Here is a 22,475-nt window from a genome sequence, read left to right as displayed (position 1 = left end):
CACTGTCTTCCTCCTTCCTTTCACAACAATTTCTCTCGAGAGTTTTTCTTTTGGCATCGTCGTGCATTTAAAAATCACCATCGGTGAAGCTTTTCTCCCGATGCCGTGCAGCTCAGAACACAGGTGAAGTGCGTTTTTTTTCACGCCCGGTTGTTTTCAGCGTGACGAAAGATTTGCGTTTTCTGTAGACAGTCCGAGTGAGCAGCAGGTCAAACGTCAGAGGAACATCATCCATATTTATGATGTGGTGCGGCCCGATTCAGTGGGAGCACATCTGATTTAATATAAAGAGTTTCATTGGTTCACCTGAACCTGTTTGGCAATGTTATTGGTCTAATGTTATGGGGCTCAGTTTTTTGGCTTGAAGCTTGTGAAACCGGGAAAAACTCAGAAAAAAATCCATAAATTAGCCGCTTCATTGTTTAAGGTTCAAAGCGTGGGAAAAAAGTAGCGGCTTATAGTCCGGAAAATACGGTAGTTCAAGAAAATTCAGCCTGAAAATGTTTATTATAAGGAGCAAACTTGTACATTCTTTCCTTACCGCTTGATCTTTGTAAAGCTGCTTTAAAACAAAACCCATTGTAAAAAGTGCAATACAAATAAAAATGAATCGGTTTGAAAATTGAATTGAAATGTCTTAAGAATATAACCTAGTTTTCTATTTATTGCTACATGAAAAAAATAGTGAGGTTTTATTACTGAAAGGTAAATTTACTATATAATACTGTATGTATTCTTTGTATATTTGTTTTCTCCTGGTATGGTTCACAATTCTCATAAGAATCAGTGATAATTTGTAGGTGAAAAGCTCTTGAATGGTGTATTGTTGACCTTTTTAAATGATTGGACTTAACAAAGAGAACTAAATTCTTACTTTTCACCACTTCAGAAGCTCCAAATCAACAGATTGAGTGGCACAATTGTGCTTTTTCAAAATAGGTATGTTTGTAATGGATTGAGAGCACAGTAGTCAATGAGAGTAGTGGTGGCTTGTGTCTCTTCTCCGAGTATTTAATTACATACAATGAGGGTAACCTCTCTCTCTTTTTTTTTTAGCTTCATGTTTCACACATGGTCTCCTGTTTTATTTTTGGGGCCGGGGTATAAGACATTGAACTCGCATTTAGCATCCAGGTTATAGATAGACCTCTAGACATGCATGTGTTTGTTCGCTCATGTTCAGAGACACCGGTTGCTATTTGTATCACTTGATAAGCCATTCACGCGTGTGGTGGAGCATTTGAAGATTTACAAACGTATCCAAGAGAGAGAACATGAGCCGCCGATCGGCAGTGTTTTAAGGAGTCGGCAGGGAGTCTGCAAAACTGCAGGTATTTTCAGGAACAAAAATTGTGATCTGCATCAGATAAGACAGCGAGACTTTTCTTTAATCCACCGAGTGATTTAAGAAAATGAAAGAAGAGATGGAAGAACAGGATCTGCTGTTGCTGCAGTCACTCAATTGCGGATCCCTTCTATGAACATGTCAGTGTATATTTAACCCACATGTAGCCAATGGGAGCCCCTCATTCCCGTGTGGCTGTGTGTCCATGCAGAACATACTTTATAACGGAGAGACATCATGGAATATTAGTGTTGATGACATAAGAGTTAAACTTCCTCTGTTTAAGGGTTCATGACGGTTTGCAGTGCTGATTAGCAGAGGGAAATGGCTGCGTATAAGTGTCACAAGGCGGATCAGCATTTGGGGAACATTTGGCTCCTGAAAGCGTCACTCAAGAGGCGTTATTTTTGTGAGTTGGTACGTGTGCGAGTCGTGTGTATGTTTATACGTGCTTGTGTGCCTGTCATTGTAAATTGATTACTAAGCTACTGATATGCTTGTTGCCATGGTGTCCTCACGCATGATCGTGTTACCATGCAGATCCCTTCAGTGCTCAAGGATACAGGAGAAAAACTACATGGCTTTCTTTCCGTGCGTGTGCGCACGCTCTGTTGGGTAGAAGAGAAATCCGGAGATACGGTGCCTGACAAATCCTGGCATGATGCACAATCTCCAAGTCCACTCGTCAGAATGCAGTGCATGTGGTGTTTTGACAATATACTGGATGGGAATCAGATCAGATATGACCCGCTTTCCATTTTGATCCAGTGACGTATTTTGAGATGTTGCTCACGATCGTGGGACATGAATGGTCTTGAAGCTTTTCATTATTTAGGAAATAACACATTTAGGTGCTTTACCAGTTGGACAGGATACTACGTAGTGGAATCAGTAGACAGATAAAGATGGAGTTGGTGCAGAACCTCCAAAAACTCCAAAAAAAAGTGATTTATTTTGTTGAACTGAGGCTTTATATTTTACGATACTTCAATGTGGCCTGAATGAGAGAGAGAGAGAGAGAGAGAGAGAGAGAGGCAGCATTCGGAATTGACGGACATGTCCACATCATTTAATTTATCTCATTGGTTATAGCCTGGTGCACCGTGGGGACAAAAGTTTTTCCTTCCGAGCCAAAGCTAAAGTTTTAAATCGCAAAGTTTTTTTTCTAACATTGATATTTCTGACTATTCTCTAAACGCTTTCCTTGCTTCTTTCTTCTTGCAGAGACGCGAGGATAGATAACCCTTAAAAGATGTGGATCCTTTCAGTCTGCGCATTCTGAATCCCAGCACACACACACACACACGCGCACACGCACACATTTACTGTGAGTCATGTCTGAGATGGAGGGTCGCAGTGATTCCGGCCTAGCCTCAGGGCAGGTCTATGTGGAAGTGGAGTATGATTATGAGTACAAGGCCAAAGACAGACTCATTTCCATACATCAGGGCGAGTGCTACATGCTGGTGAGGAAAACCAACTCTGACTGGTGGCAGGTGAGAAGGGAAGACGGCACCAAGGCTTTCTACGTGCCCGCGCAGTATGTGCGCGAGGTGCGTCGGGCGCTCATGCCGCCCCCCAAACCACGCACCAAGCCCCCCATCACTCTGCCCGTAACTCAATGCTCCTCAGCCAGTGAAAACCCGCAACAGCGGGTACCATCTGAAATGGTCAGCTTTGGACGGCCACCTCCTTCCAGCACGCCTTCCCCGTTACCAGAGCAACATACTCCACCCTTTTTGCTGCGGGACTCCAATCAGAACGCCGGAATGAAAGACGTGCTCGCAGAGCTCGCTCTGCTCAACAACAACAACCACCATAACCATCACCATGGTAACACAGTGCTGCTGCCACGTACCAGGCCCGAGTCGCCATCCAGAGAGCCGCCAGGTTGCCGGGGGAAACCCCAAGGAGTGTCACACTCAGATACAGAGGGATCATCGCCAGGAAACAGCTCGGAGGTGTTGCGTAACGATTCGGAATCGGGAGACGAGCTGAGCAGCAGCTCCACAGAGCACACCCAGGTAAGTTAATCACGACATGCTCCCGCTTTTACTGGAGAGCTGCTTATCAGATCTTTTCTTTATTTCTATGGTTCATTAAGATGCTGGCAGTAGGATTCCTCTCCCCTTCCTAACATTCAGTTAATCGCTAGCAGCTCTCGCGTCCTGCTACACTGCATTATTTGAAAAGTATCAGGTGTTCACACATTACTGCATTGTCTCTCACAGGATGTAACATCTGTTGCTCGGTAGTGGCAAACCTTTGTAGATTGCACTTTTGCACGGATGAGATGCCATAATGCATGAATTATTTATAAAAGTGCCTTTAGCCTTTAGATCTCTAAACAACACCACAGCATGTACAAAGAGCTAAAAGATATGAACTGTTGTGAAAATCTTTCTTTGTCTCGCTGCCTCTTTGTGTTTTTTTTTTTGTTTTTGTTTTTTTGTTGCTGAGAGTTTCTGGGGGAATAAAGGGGATTGTGGGAGGCACAGAAATAGGTCATGAGTGGCTCTTGTCCCCTCCACCCCCACTGTGTGTGTGTTTGTGTGTGTGTGTGTGTTTGTGTGTGTTTGTGTTTGTGTGAGAAATTGACCTGGGGAAAGAGACAGTCAGCAGGTGACACTGAAATGCGGACTTTGTGTTCCGCTTTGATGTCCGGCTTTTGTCTCTGAGTTCTAGATGCAAATGCTAGTAAACCAACCACTCTTGCATCAGGGATTACACCAACAGCGCTTTCCCTAAAACCAACCAATATGACCAATATCGAAATGAATCTTTATCACATCTGTTCTATCTGTCAGCTCTGGAAAAGTGCAACTTGTTTGTTTGTTGAAGATTGGGTTCTAAAGCTCTTCCTAACATTCTCATGTCTTTCTCCACTGCCAGTGGATTTAGGATTCAATGGGTTTTGTTGCCTTCTCACACTCAGTCTTTTTAGTCTTCTCACTCATCTTACTCACAAGCATTATCCTTCCCCCCCACTAAAAGCACCATTGTTTCCCAGCTCATACAGCTCATATTGGAAAAAGATGTAAATGGTTTGAATTCTTCATGCTTGTGATGTCACCACCGTTGACATTTTTTTGTAGGAGATGTAGTTAAGCCTCATTGATTAGGAAAGCCGTCACTGCAGCCTGTAGCAGAGATGTTGCTGCTGAAGATTGAAGAAAATACCCAACTATTATGTAGCTCCAGGCTCCCATACAGAAAATGTACCTTTGAATTCATTACACATACTGACTTCGTTTTTAACAATCCTTTGTGTTCGTTTTTGATGTTTTATATTTATTTGCTTGTATACATTTGCTTGAGGCCTGGATTTTAAACGCATCGATCAGTGTTTGAGCAGCCAATCAGAACTGAGGTCATTGACCTAAATAAATTGTAAAGACATAGTAATAAAATGGCCTGTTTACTCCCAATTGCTTTAAAAAAAAGTTTTTCTGCCTGTGGAAAAGGCAATTCTCTGAGGTGAAAAATATGTCTACATTTACCTCTGATAGCAACTACTGTAGCTTTGCATTGACTTTATCTGTATAAACTTTGACCTGTAACTTCACAAGCCTCAGGCTACTGAGCCAATGCAAACTACGACTATGATATCTTTGGTCAGTAAAATAAAAACGGAGAAGCTTCTAATTATATAGTTTTTGCTTTGGGGGTGGGGGGTTCATTGTTTTGTTTGTCTGGTATCAGTATAGGTATATTTGAGGTTATAAAGTGTTAGGAATAGTTGTGTTCTGATTCTTTTTTTTTGGTATATGACCTGTACAACATGTCTTTCTATAAACTAGTTATCAGGGTTAATTGCAGTTGTTTGAGCATCTAAAAACAACAAAAGTACAAGAATAGGACCCTCGCATTCCTAGCATTATCATACGTTTGTTTTTGAAGAAACAGCTGAATGGAAGCATGGACTTTGTTTCTAACGCGCGTTTGCTTGCTTCCTGTTTCACGACCTTTTTTGAAAAAAAAAAGTTATACACATTGTTTTTCTGTTTTTCTTCTTTTTTTAGTATCCTTGACATTTTCAGCTATTGCTTTTTATTCAAATTTTTCTATATGCATTATGTTGCGTGAACCTTCTGTGCTAGCGGAGGGTGGAGAAACCATACAGCCATCTTTTGCTGTGCTCAGCCCACCTTTCTGCTTTAATCCTGTTCAGATTTCGTGCTTTGACGCTGGATGAGTCACGACACTGCGTTAGAGAAGCGGAGTGTTTTTACACAGCGTCGCATTAATGTGTGGATTATTGTTGTTTTTAACTGAGAATATCTTAATTTTAGGAAATGAATGATTTAATGAATTATCCACTTTATATTTAGATATAAATTTGGCAACAAATCTTTTATACATTTATTAATTAATTTATTCTTTTTTTTACTTTTAGTGTTGCACTTCTTTACAGTCAAGTACCTTCCTCTCTGGGCATGCAATAAAGGAGGCCCCTGCTTTTTTCTTCTGAGCATTCCTTACATTCTTGCTCCTCCAGCACACACACACACACACACACACACACACACACACACACACACACACACAAAAGAATCCGGCTTAGTTAAGAAACTCTGTAAATCTTTGCTGATCATGCACGAGAGCTCTCCAGTCTGATCTAATATTTGCTCACCTTTCAATGAAATAACTCTCCTTCGTTTATAAGCACAGGCTTCACTATTTTCATTCTTGCTTTAGCAATTTTTCTAGCCTTGATTTATACTATATGATCAGGCTCAGCTTTGTGTTTGTGTCACCTATGGATGATTGATGTGCTCCGAGACTTGGGTTTTCTTAGTAAATTTATACTTAGCAGCACACTGGTCTCATACAAGTAAGGGATTGTTAGTAGGTATAGGCCAAAAATGAGCGGAAAATGGGAAACATCTGGAATGAAGTCACCTGAAATGGAGCATGTGTGCCGCATGTATGCACGCGAGTGCGTTGCGCGTGCATGTGTGTTGTAGTCAGGCAGATTCTGTGATGCTGTCACTGCATCTCCTGCCTTCCTCGTGCCGCTCTGACACTCGCTCTTCCTCCTGCACCGAGCGTGTGTTTGTGTGCATGCAGTAAGTACAATTATTCTGATGTATGTGGAACATAATCCACACTAAATTCTGCTTAAGGTAAGTCAAGCCTGACACCAACCTCCTCTACAGTTATATACACAGCTACATCCTCCCTCTTTCCCTTTTCGGTTGCTAATCTTGCTTGCCTCCCTGCAGTTCCTCTCGCTGTGTTTGTGTGTGAATAATCTAATCAGGCTTGTCACTCAGTCTATACAGTCTAACTTGTAGCTCGTGCTGATGATGCATTCAGCATAAGAGATATACGGGAGGAGTGATTACATCAGATGCATTTGTTTTTTAGCTGAATGGACATTAAGCACATTGATCGCTCTGTGTGGGTGTGGGTGTGGGTGTGTGTGTTAGTCTAGCGGCCCTTAAATACTCTGCACTGATCGTTTTCTCAGCCGACAGAGACTGTTGTTTTATACAACGACAATTAAAATGCTGCATCAAATCACAATAAGGAATACATTATTCAAGAGCTACTTCCTGTTTCTATAAAAAAAAACTTGTCAAAATTAATATATATTTAAAAAAGTATACAAATATTCCATGTAGACTGATGGTTTTTAATATCCAAGCTACTTAATGCCCTAGAAACATCTCACAGCTTTACTTACACAAGAAACATCAAATACTACATGCAAATTAATATCGACATGCCATAGTGTCCTCCTCAAGAAGTTAGTTAGTAAGTTAGTATGGGAAAATATAAGTTGGATTTCAATCTATTTTCATTATTATTTTTATTAAACAGTAGCAGACCCTGTCTAAATGTTCCATAGCACCCCATGGCATGCATTAATAACTGAGAGTGAATATTAGTAGTTGATGGAGTGGGCATTTGTATCTGATGGGGTGGAATTTTATCATAATTCATAAGTAAACAAAGAAAAGAGTGGTATCAAATCTTAATCAAAAGAATTAAGTTAATCATTAAACATTACTGTGTTTGTTAGCCACTTATATTAGCATGGCGGCTGCGTGACTGAGCGCTCACACAACACTACAAAATATGTTCGAGTCGCTCACAATTGCACATAGTATGAAATGTCATTTTAGAGGTTATATGTTGCATTTTACAATTTATTTTATGCATGTTTGCATTGCACATCCTAATTTACCTCCGGCATGTGCTTACACAGCATTTTAATTTAAACCATATTTCAATGAGTGCACTGAGGTAACAGGTCTGAGCTCAGGTTACTGTCCAAGTGGAGTTTCACATTTCTTCCTGTGTCGGTGCAGGTTTCCTCTGGGTTCATCACATTTCCTCTAATGTGTTGATTTGTGAATTGGCGATTCTAAATCAACCCTACATGTAAATTTTCATTTCATATTTATTGGGCTTATTATTTGTGAAATGTAAATGTAATTTAGTACCAATGGCTAATACGCGCCATATATATATGTGTATGTATGTATGTAGAAAAGGGGAAGAACGGCCCAGATTGCTTTCTGAGGATTACTAAGAACGCCTAGAATCAGAGCTTTCTCTGCTAAAAACGGTATTATTGGAAGGATGTGTGTGATTTACATGTGTGCTTGTTTACCAAGTAGAAAAGCAGAACTTAAACCAATGTCTAAATTCCTCTCTAGCCTGAACATCAAAGCAGTATCACATCTAAACTCCATTATATATCAGTAGGATAAATGAATGGCCTGAACAACCAATTCTACTTCATACCAATCCAGGTGATCTACTGTAGATTCACATAATCTGCATTTTACTGAATAGAGTCTTACACAAGCAGACACAAAAATCACACTGCTCACAGGAGTCAGTCAGTTTCTGAAGACTGAACACTGCAGGGACGCTGCAAAAAAACTATTTCTGTTATCAAACCTTGTAATATAATACAGATGTAAAACCGAAGGACTGAAAGGAGAATGCATTTGGATACCAGCAACAGTCAGGTATCAGTCTGAACCTGAACGGTTTCATATTTCATTAAGCAGGCAAAGGCAAAAAAAGATGTATGTATATATGTGTGTGTGTGTGTGTGTGTGTGTGTATATATATATATATATATATATATATATATATATATATATATATATATCTAATGTATGTATGTATGTATGTATATATGTGTATGAATATCACACATCTTTTATAATATATAGTATTTTTAAATGGTAGCTTTGTTTTTAAATAAAAATGACTATTCAATCCAGCCAAATTCCACCAAGCAAGAGGACCTGACCATTTTACAATTCACACTATTGAGTTCAGGGATACGTTAAAGTCTCTAGCTGAGCTATTCTCTTTGTCTATTCTCTCAGTGGCTTATATGGGACTGGAGGAGGAGTCACTGAAATAATTTTGCCCTCATTCTCTTTCTGTGTGAGCTCTGCTGCATTGGGCCTTGTGATGCTGAACTCCATTATAATACAGAGAGAGAGAGAGACTGTGTGAATGGCTCTTTTAGAGCAGCCAGGCCTGTTGTGGGGGGGGGCACCCCACCTCTGGGTTTATGAATAGTGGGGGGGGGCTCAGACAATGAGGAGCATGGGGCAGCGAGAAACGACCTGGAATCATCTCTAGTTCTCCATGCTGGTGCAATCCACTTTGCTGCCACAATCAATGTGTTTTATGATGCCTGTTTATTATGGTTCAGCAGAAAGGTTGCTTTATCTCACATGCGTACATACAGTACATATGAAATAACCAGGGCTGGTCAAACATTTATTAATTAGATATGATGGCATTTTAAAGGCCCTTTCTCCCCTTAAGTTATGCTGAATCATATTGTAGATGACTGAATACTGGTCAGAAAGCTTCTCCTAAACCTTTTGAGCAAGGTTTTTAACCCGAATTGCATCTTGACTTCACAACTTGCATCCACAAATGAATTAGAGTTCATGAATCAGGTTTATGCTCTGATTTCTACAAAACAAAATGCTAAAATCTCTGAAAATTATTATTATTATTATTATTATTATTATTATTTAATACCTTTAGTGTTTTTCTCCCTTCACAACACTGTTTTATAAAATGTATTATTTAAAAGGCCAATAGTTTTTTAAATGTCAATTTAGTAGTTGAAGCATGGCATTAACTGAACACATACACACACACACACACACACACACACACACACACAATTTTTTGCTCAATGGCAAAAAACATTACTAGCAAAATGATTCTTAATATATCATGTCTCTTCAACGTGTGTGTGTGTGTGTGTGTGTGTGTGTGTGTGTGTGTGTGTGTGTGTGTGTGTGTGTGGTATACTGGGTAGGAAGTACAAGGCCACTGGACAATATGTTCTTGTTTGTGATTGGATTATTTGGTCAATCTTCTTTTTTTGCCTTTGCCTGCTTAATGAAATATGAAACCGTTCAGGTTCAGACTGATACCTGACTGTTGCTGGTATCCAAATGCATTCTTCTTTCTGTCCTTCGGTTTTACATCTGTATTATATTACAAGGTTTGATAACAGAAATAGTTTTTTTGCAGCGTCCCTGCAGTGTTCAGTCTTCAGAAACTGACTGACTCCTGTGAGCAGTGTGATTTTTGTGTCTGCTTGTGTAAGACTCTATTCAGTAAAATGCAGTTATGTGAATCTACAGTAGATCACCTGGATTGGTATGAAGTAGAATTGGTTGTTCAGGCCATTCATTTATCCTACTGATATATAATGGAGTTTAGATGTGATACTGCTTTGATGTTCAGGCTAGAGAGGAATTTAGACATTGGTTTAAGTTCTGCTTTTCTACTAGGTAAACAAGCACACATGTAAATCACACACATCCTTCCAATAATACCGTTTTTAGCAGAGAAAGCTCTGATTCTAGGCGTTCTTAGTAATCCTCAGAAAGCAATCTGGGCCGTTCTTCCCCTTTCCATTCCATACGAGCCTGCAGGCCATCTGTTCCTGAGAAGCCCAGCTTGAGTGTCAGTCACATGTTTTGTTTTTTTTTTGTTTTTTTTGCTCATCTGTCTGAGTGGCCATTCTCACTTCCAGATTAGTTGCCAGGTTCATATACTTGTCATCAGAAGTATTTTTTTTTTTTAGAAAGGGCTAAAGCACATTTCTAAATGTCTGGAGCAGTTATTAACTTGCAGAGCAGTGCTAGCTTGTTGCACACTGACAAACATGTATGTGTTGTATTAGCTGAGACCGTGTTTTATCGTTTGTTCGAGCAATCTGGTTCGGACTTGACTAGAAACGTTCAAATTGCATTGAAGAGTATGACCATCGAACTTGGATGAAAAATAGTGAATAAATTGGTTAAGAAGCTGCTTTACCTTTGTAAAGGAACAACCATGCAATTGTATTACTAGGAACACAAACTGCTGTTCATCGTTAAATTTCTGTCTATCTGTAAATGTGTATCTATTCAATGCAGCTCAGGTCTACTTTCCGATTTTATACGCTGCTGCTGCTCAGTCTTTTCAGAGGTATATGTGTGTTTGTGTAAACAGTGTAAAAATCAATGTAAACATGATGTGATTATATGAAGGCAGCTCTCAACTGGAAATGTGCATGAATTACTTAATGATGGCATGTTCGGGCAGAAATCTTCAATATAGCTACCTGATTTTCATTACAGTGAAACACAGATATGAACTTGCAGTGTGTGTGTGTGTGTGTGTGTGTGTGTGTGTGTGTGTGTGTGTGTGTGTGTGTGTGTGTGTGTGTGTGTGTGTGTGTGTGTGTGTGTGTGTGTTATCAGACTCTTTATGGTTTAGTCTTTGTCTGGATAACTAAGTCATGGGCAGCTGGTGCAAGTGTCTAAGTGTGCTTCTTAACGATGGTTCCATTGTGCAGGATGTGGAAATCAACATACTGCTTTTCTCACTCACGCACCCCACCTCCTTGAAAAGCTTTTTGTTCGAGCCCTTTGTGGAAGCTGGTGTCTGGGTCGATCAAACAGGTCAAGACCGACACGTAACATATTTTTGCACTGATCTGTGGCCTGTTCGAAGCCCCATACACTTATACATACTTCATGCAATTTCATCGTGGTCCCTCGATAACTATTTACTTTCTCAGATTCTGCTAGACGTGTGTATCATACAGAATCATGCAAATTCCCCTTCTTCCTTACAGGTTTTCTTTGGTGTGGTGCTGTAGCGCTGCCTTTTGGAGTCTGACAGAAAGAGTGAGATGTTTGTGCCAGCAGGCACTGGGTACCCCTAAAAAACGCCTTTATTTAAGCACATAGGGGGTCCAATCTCTTCTCTGCCAGTCCAAACACTCAAAGAGCTGTTCTGCACTTTTCTTATCCACTAATGCCTCCACAATGATTAGATGAATGATTGGTTTGTTTTTTGAGGCAGGCCACCTCGTTACCCTGCCCCATGAGTTAGCGAGCTAATGAATGATCGAAAGGCAGATGCTAGAGTTTAGAGCCCTTTTCAAACAAATTGGCCAGTTGTTTGTTCTCTGAAAGGCTCCTCAATGAACACCTGCCGAAAGTGAGGCTTTAGGGTGTGCGTGCGTGTGTATATGTGTGTTTATATATAAATATGTGAGTAGGTTTTGCGGTGCAATTGTAACAAATCGGACATAGTTTGTCACAATTTTCTGTGTACATTTGATACTGGGGCACTGAATTAAAAAAAAAAAACATCATATTAATGTTAACAAACTGCCAACAATCAAGTGTGCTACATGGTGTAAATGACACTCGGTCGATCTTTTTAATGCTTCATATGTATGTATTTGTATTTAAACCCAATGTGGACATGACTTTAATCCCGTCCCCAAATAATAAAACAATATAAAACATGAACAGTCATTTTCAGCATAGTAATGGATATTCTTTTTGTAAGAATCTTGTTTCAATCCCAAAGACACACACACACACACACACACACACTTTGTTTCCATTTAAAGTTCAGTGAGGCAGAGATTAGATGTAGGTTTTAATAGCTGTATACTGTGACAATGGTACACTGTGTTTTTAGTTAAACGAATGTTGGACCGTTGCCTTCTGTTCTTTTCATCTCGGTCCTGCTGATTTCCCCTTTTGTCTCAGTGTTCATTCTGAGGCGAGAACTGGGTGAAAAAAGTGCAGAGAGTGTAACAATATATGTCGAGTAAGTAGAGAAATTCAGGCTGATTCTCTGTCTGTATTGAGAATAAATCCTGCTGTGTAATTGTTGCTGACGGTATATGCAGTGTGGGGTGTTTGGGGGTGGATTTAAAGGGTGATAAAGTAAAGCCACACCAGTAGGTCTGTCTCCCTGTTTATTGGTTATATCATTTTCCTAAGTACTACAGGTAAAAAAGGTCATTTGGTCAAATGTCTTAGCATAAACTTTACTTCCAAGAACATCTCAGCCTGTTTCTAAAATCACCATGACCTAAAGTTCAACCACGAGATGCGAATCTTGGCTTTGTTTTTCAGTACGTTTTTAGTTTTTCACCAGACTTTCACCCCTGGCCCAGACACTGCGGTCGGTCTCGTTCTCTTTCCTGTCTGGGTATGTTCCTTGTTCTGCGTATGTGACATCACATCCTGTCTGTGGGTGATGTCTTTTTTTAACTTTTTCTAAGCTTCAAGCAAATATTCTTTCTTTTCTTGTGGCGTATATAAATACGTGTTTGTTCTCATTGGACTATCCAAATACACATAAAATTCTCCAGTCAAGGGGGAAAATTATTCTCCTCCAATCAAGGCCTTTATACAAACTGAATAAGAAACGGGCGAGTATGATGTTTACTTGATGTCTCATTTATTCAGAGCATTAGATCTTGAGGACCTGATCTGACTGATGACTGTTCTCTCAGTGCTGAATGTTAACTGCATTTGTTATTTACCTGATTGAATATTTAGTGTCATATTTCACTGAATGATTTCCCAACATGAAGGAAGAAGCCACTCAGCTTTCCGGTGGTCTCTCAAACACTAGACCTGATGATAAAACAATCTCGAAGGATTCTTTCATTGAATCCCGAATCAATCTAATGACAACTGTGTGAACTTGAGGAGTGAGATGATCTTTAATATTTATATATAATAAGTGTGCTAATGGAAAGTGGTGCAGCCTGAGCCTTATCAGGTTCCTGAGTGAGAAGAAAGGAACAAGACAAAAGAAGGAAAGAGTTCCACTCATTCCCCGTGGTGAGCACATTTGCAAGTTGCTGCAATCTCATCTTGTACTGATTGGAAATTCAAATCTGAAAGCATGATGAAGGCAGTAATTACACAAACTATTGAGGGTGCAAGTAACCTGAATTTCACTCACTCAGTTTCATTATGGGCAGTTTGTGAGTGGTTTTGAATATGTGGTTTCATTACGTACACTAGTATATGGACAACTTTTGTAAAAGATTTGTGTGTGCTTATCGAACACCCCATTCTACATTTAGCTCCCATTTGCTCTGAAAATAACCTCCACTCTCACATTCCACTAGATTTTTTAAGTGTGGTTGTGGAGATTTTGCGCTTATTCAGCTACAAGGGCATAAGTACAATCACATACTGGTGTAGGGTGAGGAGGCCTGCGGTTCAGTCAGTGTTCAATTCATCTCAAAGTGTGCAACAGGCTTGAACACAGAGCTTTATAAGTAGGCCACTGAAAATCTTCGAGTCCTACTCATGTACAACATATCTTCATGGTGTTTGGGTCTCCAAGTTCAAATGAAAAGAAAAGTCAATACTACCGCTTTCAAAGACGTCCTATACAGTGATTGTAACTTTTGTGGTAACGGGAAGAAGAACCACATATGGACCTCCGCACACTAGAGATAGGAACTATAAAGGATGCACTATTTGTGGTGTACGTCTTAATAATTCTTGGCATTCAATAAATATGAAAAATATATTAGTTAAAAAAGGTTGAAACAACTGATGCTTTAATTCAGAATAGCACAATAACAACGATTACTCTTAGTATAAATATTTGTTTAAATACTTTAATGCCGGGTATTACATGTATTACATAACCCGTGCTGTGACACACAGCTGTAACAATGCTGGGAATCCTAGATTGTGGTTGCGGTACAATTCCTTGGATCTTAACTTTGGATTAAAAATGTTTACCATGAAGCATGCATCTTCATTTCTTTTTAAAACCAGGCAAAAATGAGACCTGTTACCAAGTTTTATTTGGTTCTAGAAGTGCTATATTACACCCTAATTAGATCCAACAGCTCTTTTTTTACAGTTGTTTTGAAACTAAACTCTAAACCTTTTGTATCAGAGATTCTGAATAGATTGTGTACTTTATATGACCTAAATATCGCCAGCTGCTGTGCTGCTGAATTAAACACACTTTGCTACACTTTGTGTTTACTTTTCCAAATAACACACATGGTGATGAAATGTCAGTGTGTTCTGTGTTTCTCGCACAAAAGCCGCAAAGAGAAATGCTTTTTTTGTTTTGTTTTCAAATTGTAGTCAGTCACTCAAGAGTTATGCAAATTACACACAGTCATTCCCATAATCTCCATAATTCCATCTCATGTCGGACAAGCTGTATTCCGTCATGTGTTTGCCACAGGGGGATGTTTAGCAGCCCATAACACAACAGGCAAACTGGGAACCACTCATTTAATTTCTTCAGTTGCAAAATCCTCCCAAATATTCTTCTTCACACTCATTCACTCTGCACGTGATCAAACGCCACCCTCCTGCTCTGGAGCGTGTGAACTGCATCTAAAGTGACCCTTGGTAGTGTGACCTTTGACCACAGTGTGGTGCCGACAGACCGCCAGCTCTCTGTGATACCTGTCCTTCCGCCGCTTCCTCCACTCCTCTCTTTGTCTTACTCACATTCTGTGGCTTGCCATTTTCTTTAACGGTGAAGGACAACGTTCTAATGAGGGAGTCTATTTAAAGTGAACTCTGATGGCACTAAATATAGTTGTGAAAATGCTCCCTCAAAGCTCATAACTACATCTGCCTGGCTTGCGGTGGCTTTGGTTTGGAAAGCGATCCTTTTTCTTTCCGCTTTCATTTTAGTGGAAAACACTACTTCCTGATCAGCATTTGCCCCCAAACTGGACGAGATGTTCTCTTACATGCGAAGCCCTCGTTACCTGGTACGTTCCAAAGATAGTAATGCATAATAAATGGAAAATGTACAAGTGCGGCAAAATTTGAACGGTTTCATTTTTTTGTCACGTTTTCATTGCATTGTATGTGTAGACTTTTAGGTTTTGTGTGAATGAAGTTGAAGAAGAACTGCATCCTGAAATCTGTAATGTATCAATATTTTGGTGGTGTGTTTGTATGTTTATTTTTCTGTGAGAAGGTTTTGGCTGTGTGTTTTACTGACAGCACATTGTTTGCACAGTTCCAATGGTGTTTAACAGCAGAAAAAATATTTCAAACATGGAGACGGATGAGCCGCTGTGGCGACCCCTAATTAGAGCAGCCGAATGAAGAAGTAGTAGTAGTAGTAGAAGGAGAAGAAGAAAGAGCAATTGTGAGATTTCAGTATTAACTGAAAAAAAATAATAAAAATACAATGGCGAAAGTTCGATTTATAGTTCCAGTGTGCACTGCAGTTATGGAGTTATGGTACTAGTTAGTGATCTGTGAGATGATTAGCATTGATGAAGGTTATCAGCAGAAATGTGGAAACTTATCAGTTTGAGCACACTGTACAGATTAAGAGGAATAAGGGCTGGAAAGACTGAAGGACTTGTGGCTGCATTGCTCTGTTAATTTGAAGAGGAAAAAGCTCATTCCCACTGGCAGCTGTAGTCAGGGTATAGTGGGTAAAGTAGGAACTTGTTAACCAGAGTGCTAAATAGAACATAAAGGAAATATATTTTTTATTCACTGTGGATTTGCGATGACATTTTTTTAAAGGAATTCTTTTCGTGTGGAAGCTCTGTGAAATAAAGAGATGACACTGACCGAGAGACAAGAGTACCATACGTCACTGTGGTTACTGACTTCACGTTTACTAATGAGACCATGACTCAAGTCTTCTAATCAGATGCATGAAAATGTCCAGTCTGTGTGTTTCTAAGCTGCTGAAAGGGCTTCTGTGCTGCATGTGTGAGACCATCACTGTGTGCACTGTCTGGCAAGCATGAGCATTGTTTCCTACTCAAACACCTCTCATGTATTTGATTTCGGGGTAGAACTAATCCTACTTTTTTTTTCTTTAATTTTGAATACAATGCCAATGTCAGTACTCTTTATAAAGACTACTCTTTATAAAGACTATCTGATTCAGTACTGATCTCCTCACAGTGACCAAGCCACCTGTCTGCAAGCTTTTGTTGAAACTTTAATTGTGACCAGATAGATTGATTGTTTTGGCCTAACCTAGCATCATTTATTTTAGGAGATTTACTGACATTACTAATCTTGGGCCTAATAAAAGTCCTAATCATCTCGCAGTTTGACTCCAGGATATAATAGTAACAAAAAAACAAACAAACCTGACACGAGTTGGTGATTTGTTACTAAAACAGCTAATTTGCAAGCTGGGGGGAACACGTTACACTTGATTTCATGCATGGCAGTTCTTTAAAAATACAATTGAGAATGAACTATAATGCTGGTGGAGACTTTTATTTTTTTTTTATATTATGTGTTTTGGTGGTTTGTGCAGTTGTTTGCATTCCTTTTGTTGTTTATTTTAATATTTTTGTCTAAAAAAAGGTAAAAAGTGAGTTTTTACCTAAAATGCACAAGTATAATTTAATAGAATTTTAACATTTGTTTCCCTTTTTTTAAACCCTGATTGATTTATCAGTTCTTATTGATCTTCAAAGAGGCATTTGAAGACCGTCTGTCTATTGACAATGCATGTTAGCACACCATGTGATCTGCACCCCTTTTCTCATAACCCCGCTTGTGTCTTGATGCTCCTCCTGCTGTGCCTCACTCTTTCTCTCGTCATTGTCTCTTATTGTGAGGTTCAGGGGACGGGCCTGGCTGAATAGCTGTTGTTTAGTCTGTACCAAAGAGCTGTTGTCTCCTTATAGAGTCTATTCAGGGAGACAAACGGCAGACTTTTCTGCTAAACCCGTGCAGTTTTTGTCTCATCTAGAACATGGATCAAATCTTTTCTTGGGTGTTATCAGCCTCTAAAAACAAAAGTTTTTTTTTTTTTATTCTCGCTTGCTTTTTGTTTGAGTGGCTGTGAGATAATGAGTGAAAATTGTAGTTAGTGAGAGATTTGAATGCTGCATGGCCACAAATTCATGAGCAAGATTTATAGCAAACTACTTATTTTCTGTAGGACAGACTGACGTGACTCATGTATAGTAATGTGGCATTTACAGCTGTATAAAGCATTGTAATAGGATTGGTTTGAAAGAGGCAGATGCGGAGGACAGGGTAGTATGGAGACTGTTGAACCGCTGTGGCGACCCCTAAAGGAAGCAGCAGATAGAAGAAGAAGAAGATAAACCAGTGTACAGTTTTTTCTTATGCTTGAGTGGACATGAAGTTTAAAGATTTGTTGCACTGAGGTATATAGGTAATACTTCTTCAATAACATGTATAATGAAATGTGTTCCCTGAAAGAAAAAAAACAAAGATTTATAACATCAGCAGAACAGAAATTTGTATTTGACGTTTGGAGAAAGCAAAGGGACTGAGGAAAGTTATGAAGAATATGCAGAGCTCATCAAGCCAGATAACCTTTCAATAAATGTTTACAAATCAATTTTTAAAACGAAAAAAAAAAAGAGATGGTGAATATTATGTTTATTTTATGAAAACAGTCGAAAAAATATAATGATTTTTGGATAATTTAAGAACAGATGTATTTTGATTCATGCCGGGAAGTATGATATACTTTGTGATACAAAATTTGTATACCATAATTTGTATTCATAATAAAAAAAAAAGAAACTTTAATTGGAAATGTTACCTAGTATAATACAATTTAATAATTTACTGGCTTTAAGAAAATCCACTAAATACTGTCCCCTGTTGTGTGTTTGTGTAACATTTCTGAACTTCCTGCAGCAGCATGTTTGCACAGCATGAATCTGCCACCTATTGCATAAATCCTGCATCAACAACCGTGCTACTTCTGACACCGCTACCATCTAGCCAAACAGAGACATGCAATGACCTACTAATTAGCTACAACCAATGGCACAGCAGGAATTAATGAGGGATTTATTCATTAGCCCGGGGGATTAGGTCATCCAGAGCCGTCTGCATGTGCTTCCATCTGGTTGGAGGAACACATGCAGGCCTTGACCTTAAATTATTCATTTGCGTTTGTAAGTTCTAAAGGAGAGAATTTTAACAGTTGAAAAAGTTTTCAGGAAAACCCAACATTCTGCACTTCATATGGTGTAAAACCTTTTAGGTTTACAGCTCGTCTCCCTGTGTGGCCGTTTTAGCTTCCTCTCTGTGTGTTTAGTTGTGTTTGTTGGGTCAGTTGTATGCTGTGCTGTCACTAATAGCTCATTAGGAGTCTGCCAAACTCTGCCTGAGGGCACGGCACGGCACGGCACATTGAAACCTCATGGTACAGGTTAGAGAGATCAGGATTAGGCTGTAGGTCCCAGCTGCTGTTAAAACCCACTTCCAGCTGCTTGCAAACTCCTATCAGTGTGAATAAGCTGAATATAAAAGTATCAACAACAGACTCTATTTTATTATAAGGTAAAGGCTAACAGCTTTGGTTGTAATGATCTGTACAGTGTTGGTGCAGATTTATCATTTCAGGCTAAATGCTAATGTCAAAACTGTGTCCATACAGGAAGGCCACTGCTTGATTACACAAGGTAACCGTCTTTGCTTGATTGATTAACTTCAATAAATTACACAAGCTTCGACCTAATTTAACGAAACCACATTCTTACCCAGCATAGTTTGGAGAGTGCATGGCGAGGAAGGTTATATGAAAGAAAACAGTGTTTGCACCAGTCCACTCTTTCTCTGATGAATATTTAATGAAGGGAAAAGCTAGGCCTATAAGAAAGGAATTCACAGCCGTGCCGGGACAAACCTATTGCCATGGTGGCAAACCCAAATATACCCACAGAAATGTGATGTAAACCCAAGCTCCTGCTGTAGTCAATGCACAGTTTCTGTCTCTGTTTTACCTGCCATGTAGCTTTCGTGATCCTTAAGGGTCTGTGAAACAACCCACACAGTCCACAAAAAAAAGCAAATTTATACCACAGTGCTGGAGATCATCATGAACTACAGAGTTTATAAAGATATTGAGTGGTTATTTAAATAAGCAAGTGTAATACTTTCAACTTCACTACAGCAAGTTTAATACTTATAATAAGTCATTTAAGAGGCACATTTCATGGCTTGGTATTGTGTTAATTAATTAATTATTAATTGTATTAATAAAATGTATTTTACAATAACGCAACAGACCAAATCCGGCTCCGGTCTGTAAACGTCAATGAACTAATAAGGGCATCATGTTATTACAAATTTGCATCTGGCAGGGCAGAAATGAAGTATCGCATTTCTGTGTGCGCACGTGTGCATGTTTGGTTTCATCTCTGGTTTGGGATGCATAGCTAAGGCCTGAAAGGTTAATTGCACGTCAATCAGCCAAAGTGAGCATGTGGTTCAACTCACTGAAGTGTGAAATAGAGCTCAGTAAGCTGTACTGACTGCTACTAAATCACACTTGTCTAAGCACCTTCTGCATTTTAAAACATCCTCACAGGTCACCTTTTTGCTAGCTTTATTTACATGCTCCTGTAGTTTACATAACGCGCAATACAAATCGAAGCTGTAGCATCTTTAATTTTGATCATACACACGTGGATGCAAACATTCCTGAAGGTCAAAATGGAATCATATGTGCCGAAAGGAACGTGCGCAAATGCTTTAGGCAGATCACTAAGAGTTACAAGGAACCTGTGTGTGTGTGTGTGTGTGGCTGTGTGGCTGTGTGGTCATGTGTGTAAGAGGCCACAGATGTACTGATCAGGTTTAGAGTATATGTGCTTTGCCTTGAGGCATTTGTGTAAAAATGTAGGTTAAGCTGGTCATCTATTTTCAACTCGTTGTCTGTCTCTCTCTCTCTCTCTCTCTCTCTCTCTCTCTCTGTCTCTCTCTCTCTCTCTCTCTCTCTCTCTCTCTCCTTGTCCCTTCCCCTTTATTACGCACTCTCGTGCACACACACATGGTCCTGTTTGTCCAATATTGCGCTATACTTTAATTCGTTTTAATAACCTAGTGGCCATATAGTGTCATTACACTCTTAATCTGGTTTAATGATGTTGCTGAATCTATTTATTTTATGAATTGCTGAAAGAGATGGTTACAGAGAGCCATCGATATGATTTTATGATGATGATGATATGGCTTGGTGCTAGGAAGCTCACATGCCTTGTGTATGTGTGTGTGTGTGTTGGCTGGTTGGTTGTCCATAAGGCTCTCAATAGTTTTACTTGACTGATTCATTTGTTATGGCACCCAGGGGGAAGCCTAATGCTCTCATTGTTGTTGCTTGGTGGTTGGGAACCCCTTTAAAAGACCGAACGGAAGAAGTAGCATAAGTTTTATGCTTTTTAAGTGTTTGACGCAGACCCTGCACAGGATATGATGGAAGCAGATGGATTCATGGATAATGTCCCGCTGCATTTATTTATTTTATTTGTATTTTTTTGCAGTATCGGCATTGGAGTGACTTGTTCAGGTTATGAATCGGTATATCCTTGAATATCACTTTTAAAAAATAAACTAAATAAGTACATGGGTAGAAGTAAGCTTATGCAGAATAGTATGTGAAAGTGTTTATTTTTGTGTGTGATGGCCACAGAGGGCCTCATTAGTACTAACTAGTCCAACAGCTCTTAGAGCCACCACTTAACACATTAAAATCTCATAATAAATGAATCACAATCATATGTGTAAATAGATAACGCATTAATTTATTGAAGTGAGTCTGCATTCTTTTTTTTTTCTTTTTTTTCCTTCTGAATACAATCTCAGTCACTGTGGTGTAACATGCCATCATCCTCTGAGCCATGCCACACTCTCACTTCCACTTCCTGTTCTGGGGGTGTGTGTGTGTGTGTGTGTGTGTGTGTGTGTGTGTGTGAGAGAGAGAGAGAGAGAGAGAGAAGGGAGTAACACATACAGAGAAGTTCACACCAGTGCAATGTTGCTGTAGGATTAAGTAGATTAATGTAGTTAAGTGTGACTGGAACAAGACAAGCAGCCAGAGAGAAGAGTAGAATAACAGCACAGAGGGCAGCCAGAGTGCAGTTCATTCATTCATCTCACTATGTTCAACTTTAACAACTTTCTCCAAGAGCAGGAGGACAGTGAGGTGTTTGTCTGCAATTCAAGCCAAACGGTAAGAGAAATGACTGTTACTATATTGTTTAGAAGTGGGAATTTACACGTGTACAAATGAAAGGGTAGAAAATTCGACTGATAACCCGGATGTAATGTCTAATCATGTGTAACTCCAAAAACAGCTTGAATGTGCCTAAAGAGTCTACGGGTCTCTGAAAATTAATTTTCCAAAAGTTAGAGATAATGGTGTGGTGCTGTGTTAGACGTTGCTCCAGAATCTTTTATATTCATTTGGCCTGAGTTCCAGTGAATATGAAGGCCAGAGCATGTGACTATCTTTTTTATACTTGCAACTTGTTTTGTGACAGGATAACGCAAGAGCTTTTTTGTGTTTGCCTGTAGTGTTGACTTTTATAGAAACCAGTGGACATACAAAGCTAGTAAAAGGCCTTCCAGAACATAAGATATTCACCAGTATTTTTATTTTATTCTCAATGGTCTGTCTGTATGTTGCCAAATCTCAGTGAACCATAGAGTGTTCCTGAGAATAAATAATGCTTTGACACAATAAACCAATGTAAATATTAACTTTGTAGAAAATGTATTACATTCTAAATGCAACTCCATTAAAAGTAATACTGCAGGCCTGTCCTGTAATGTAAATGAGGATATCCTGTTGTTTGCTTTGTTTTTGCTAAAGCTTCTGCTTTCTGTCTGGGTGTAAATTAGCTGTTCCTGGCTAGAATTAAGTAATAGATCATTTGTCATTTATGAGCGGGTTCTCCTCGCTTATGAGTGAAGTAGTGACATTTGGTATTTTTCTGTATGTCTGTCAGTAATCGTCCACCACTAAGTGAGTGTGTTGTCATTGGGGTTATTTAAGTATATCATGTAGTTCA

The 22,475-nt window shown here is 39.3% G+C and overlaps 1 protein-coding gene across 11 annotated transcripts in view; it reads left to right on the top strand.

The window, feature by feature from the left end:
• arhgap12b (Rho GTPase activating protein 12b) overlaps positions 1–22,475 on the top strand; it is a 49,997-nt gene that overhangs the window by 6,472 nt on the left and 21,050 nt on the right. For all 11 annotated transcript variants that reach the window (XM_046853931.1, XM_046853933.1, XM_046853927.1 and 8 more), the window contains exon 2: positions 2,570–3,369. In XM_046853931.1, coding sequence (XP_046709887.1) covers positions 2,680–3,369 — 690 coding nt within the window. In that variant the 5' untranslated portion in view covers positions 2,570–2,679. The remainder of the gene's footprint in view (positions 1–2,569; positions 3,370–22,475) is intronic.

This window comes from Silurus meridionalis, chromosome 7, assembly GCF_014805685.1.
Source record: "Silurus meridionalis isolate SWU-2019-XX chromosome 7, ASM1480568v1, whole genome shotgun sequence".
Lineage (NCBI taxonomy): Eukaryota > Metazoa > Chordata > Actinopteri > Siluriformes > Siluridae > Silurus > Silurus meridionalis.
Note: the sequence above shows the minus strand (reverse complement) of the source record. Positions and strands in the feature narration are given on the sequence as shown.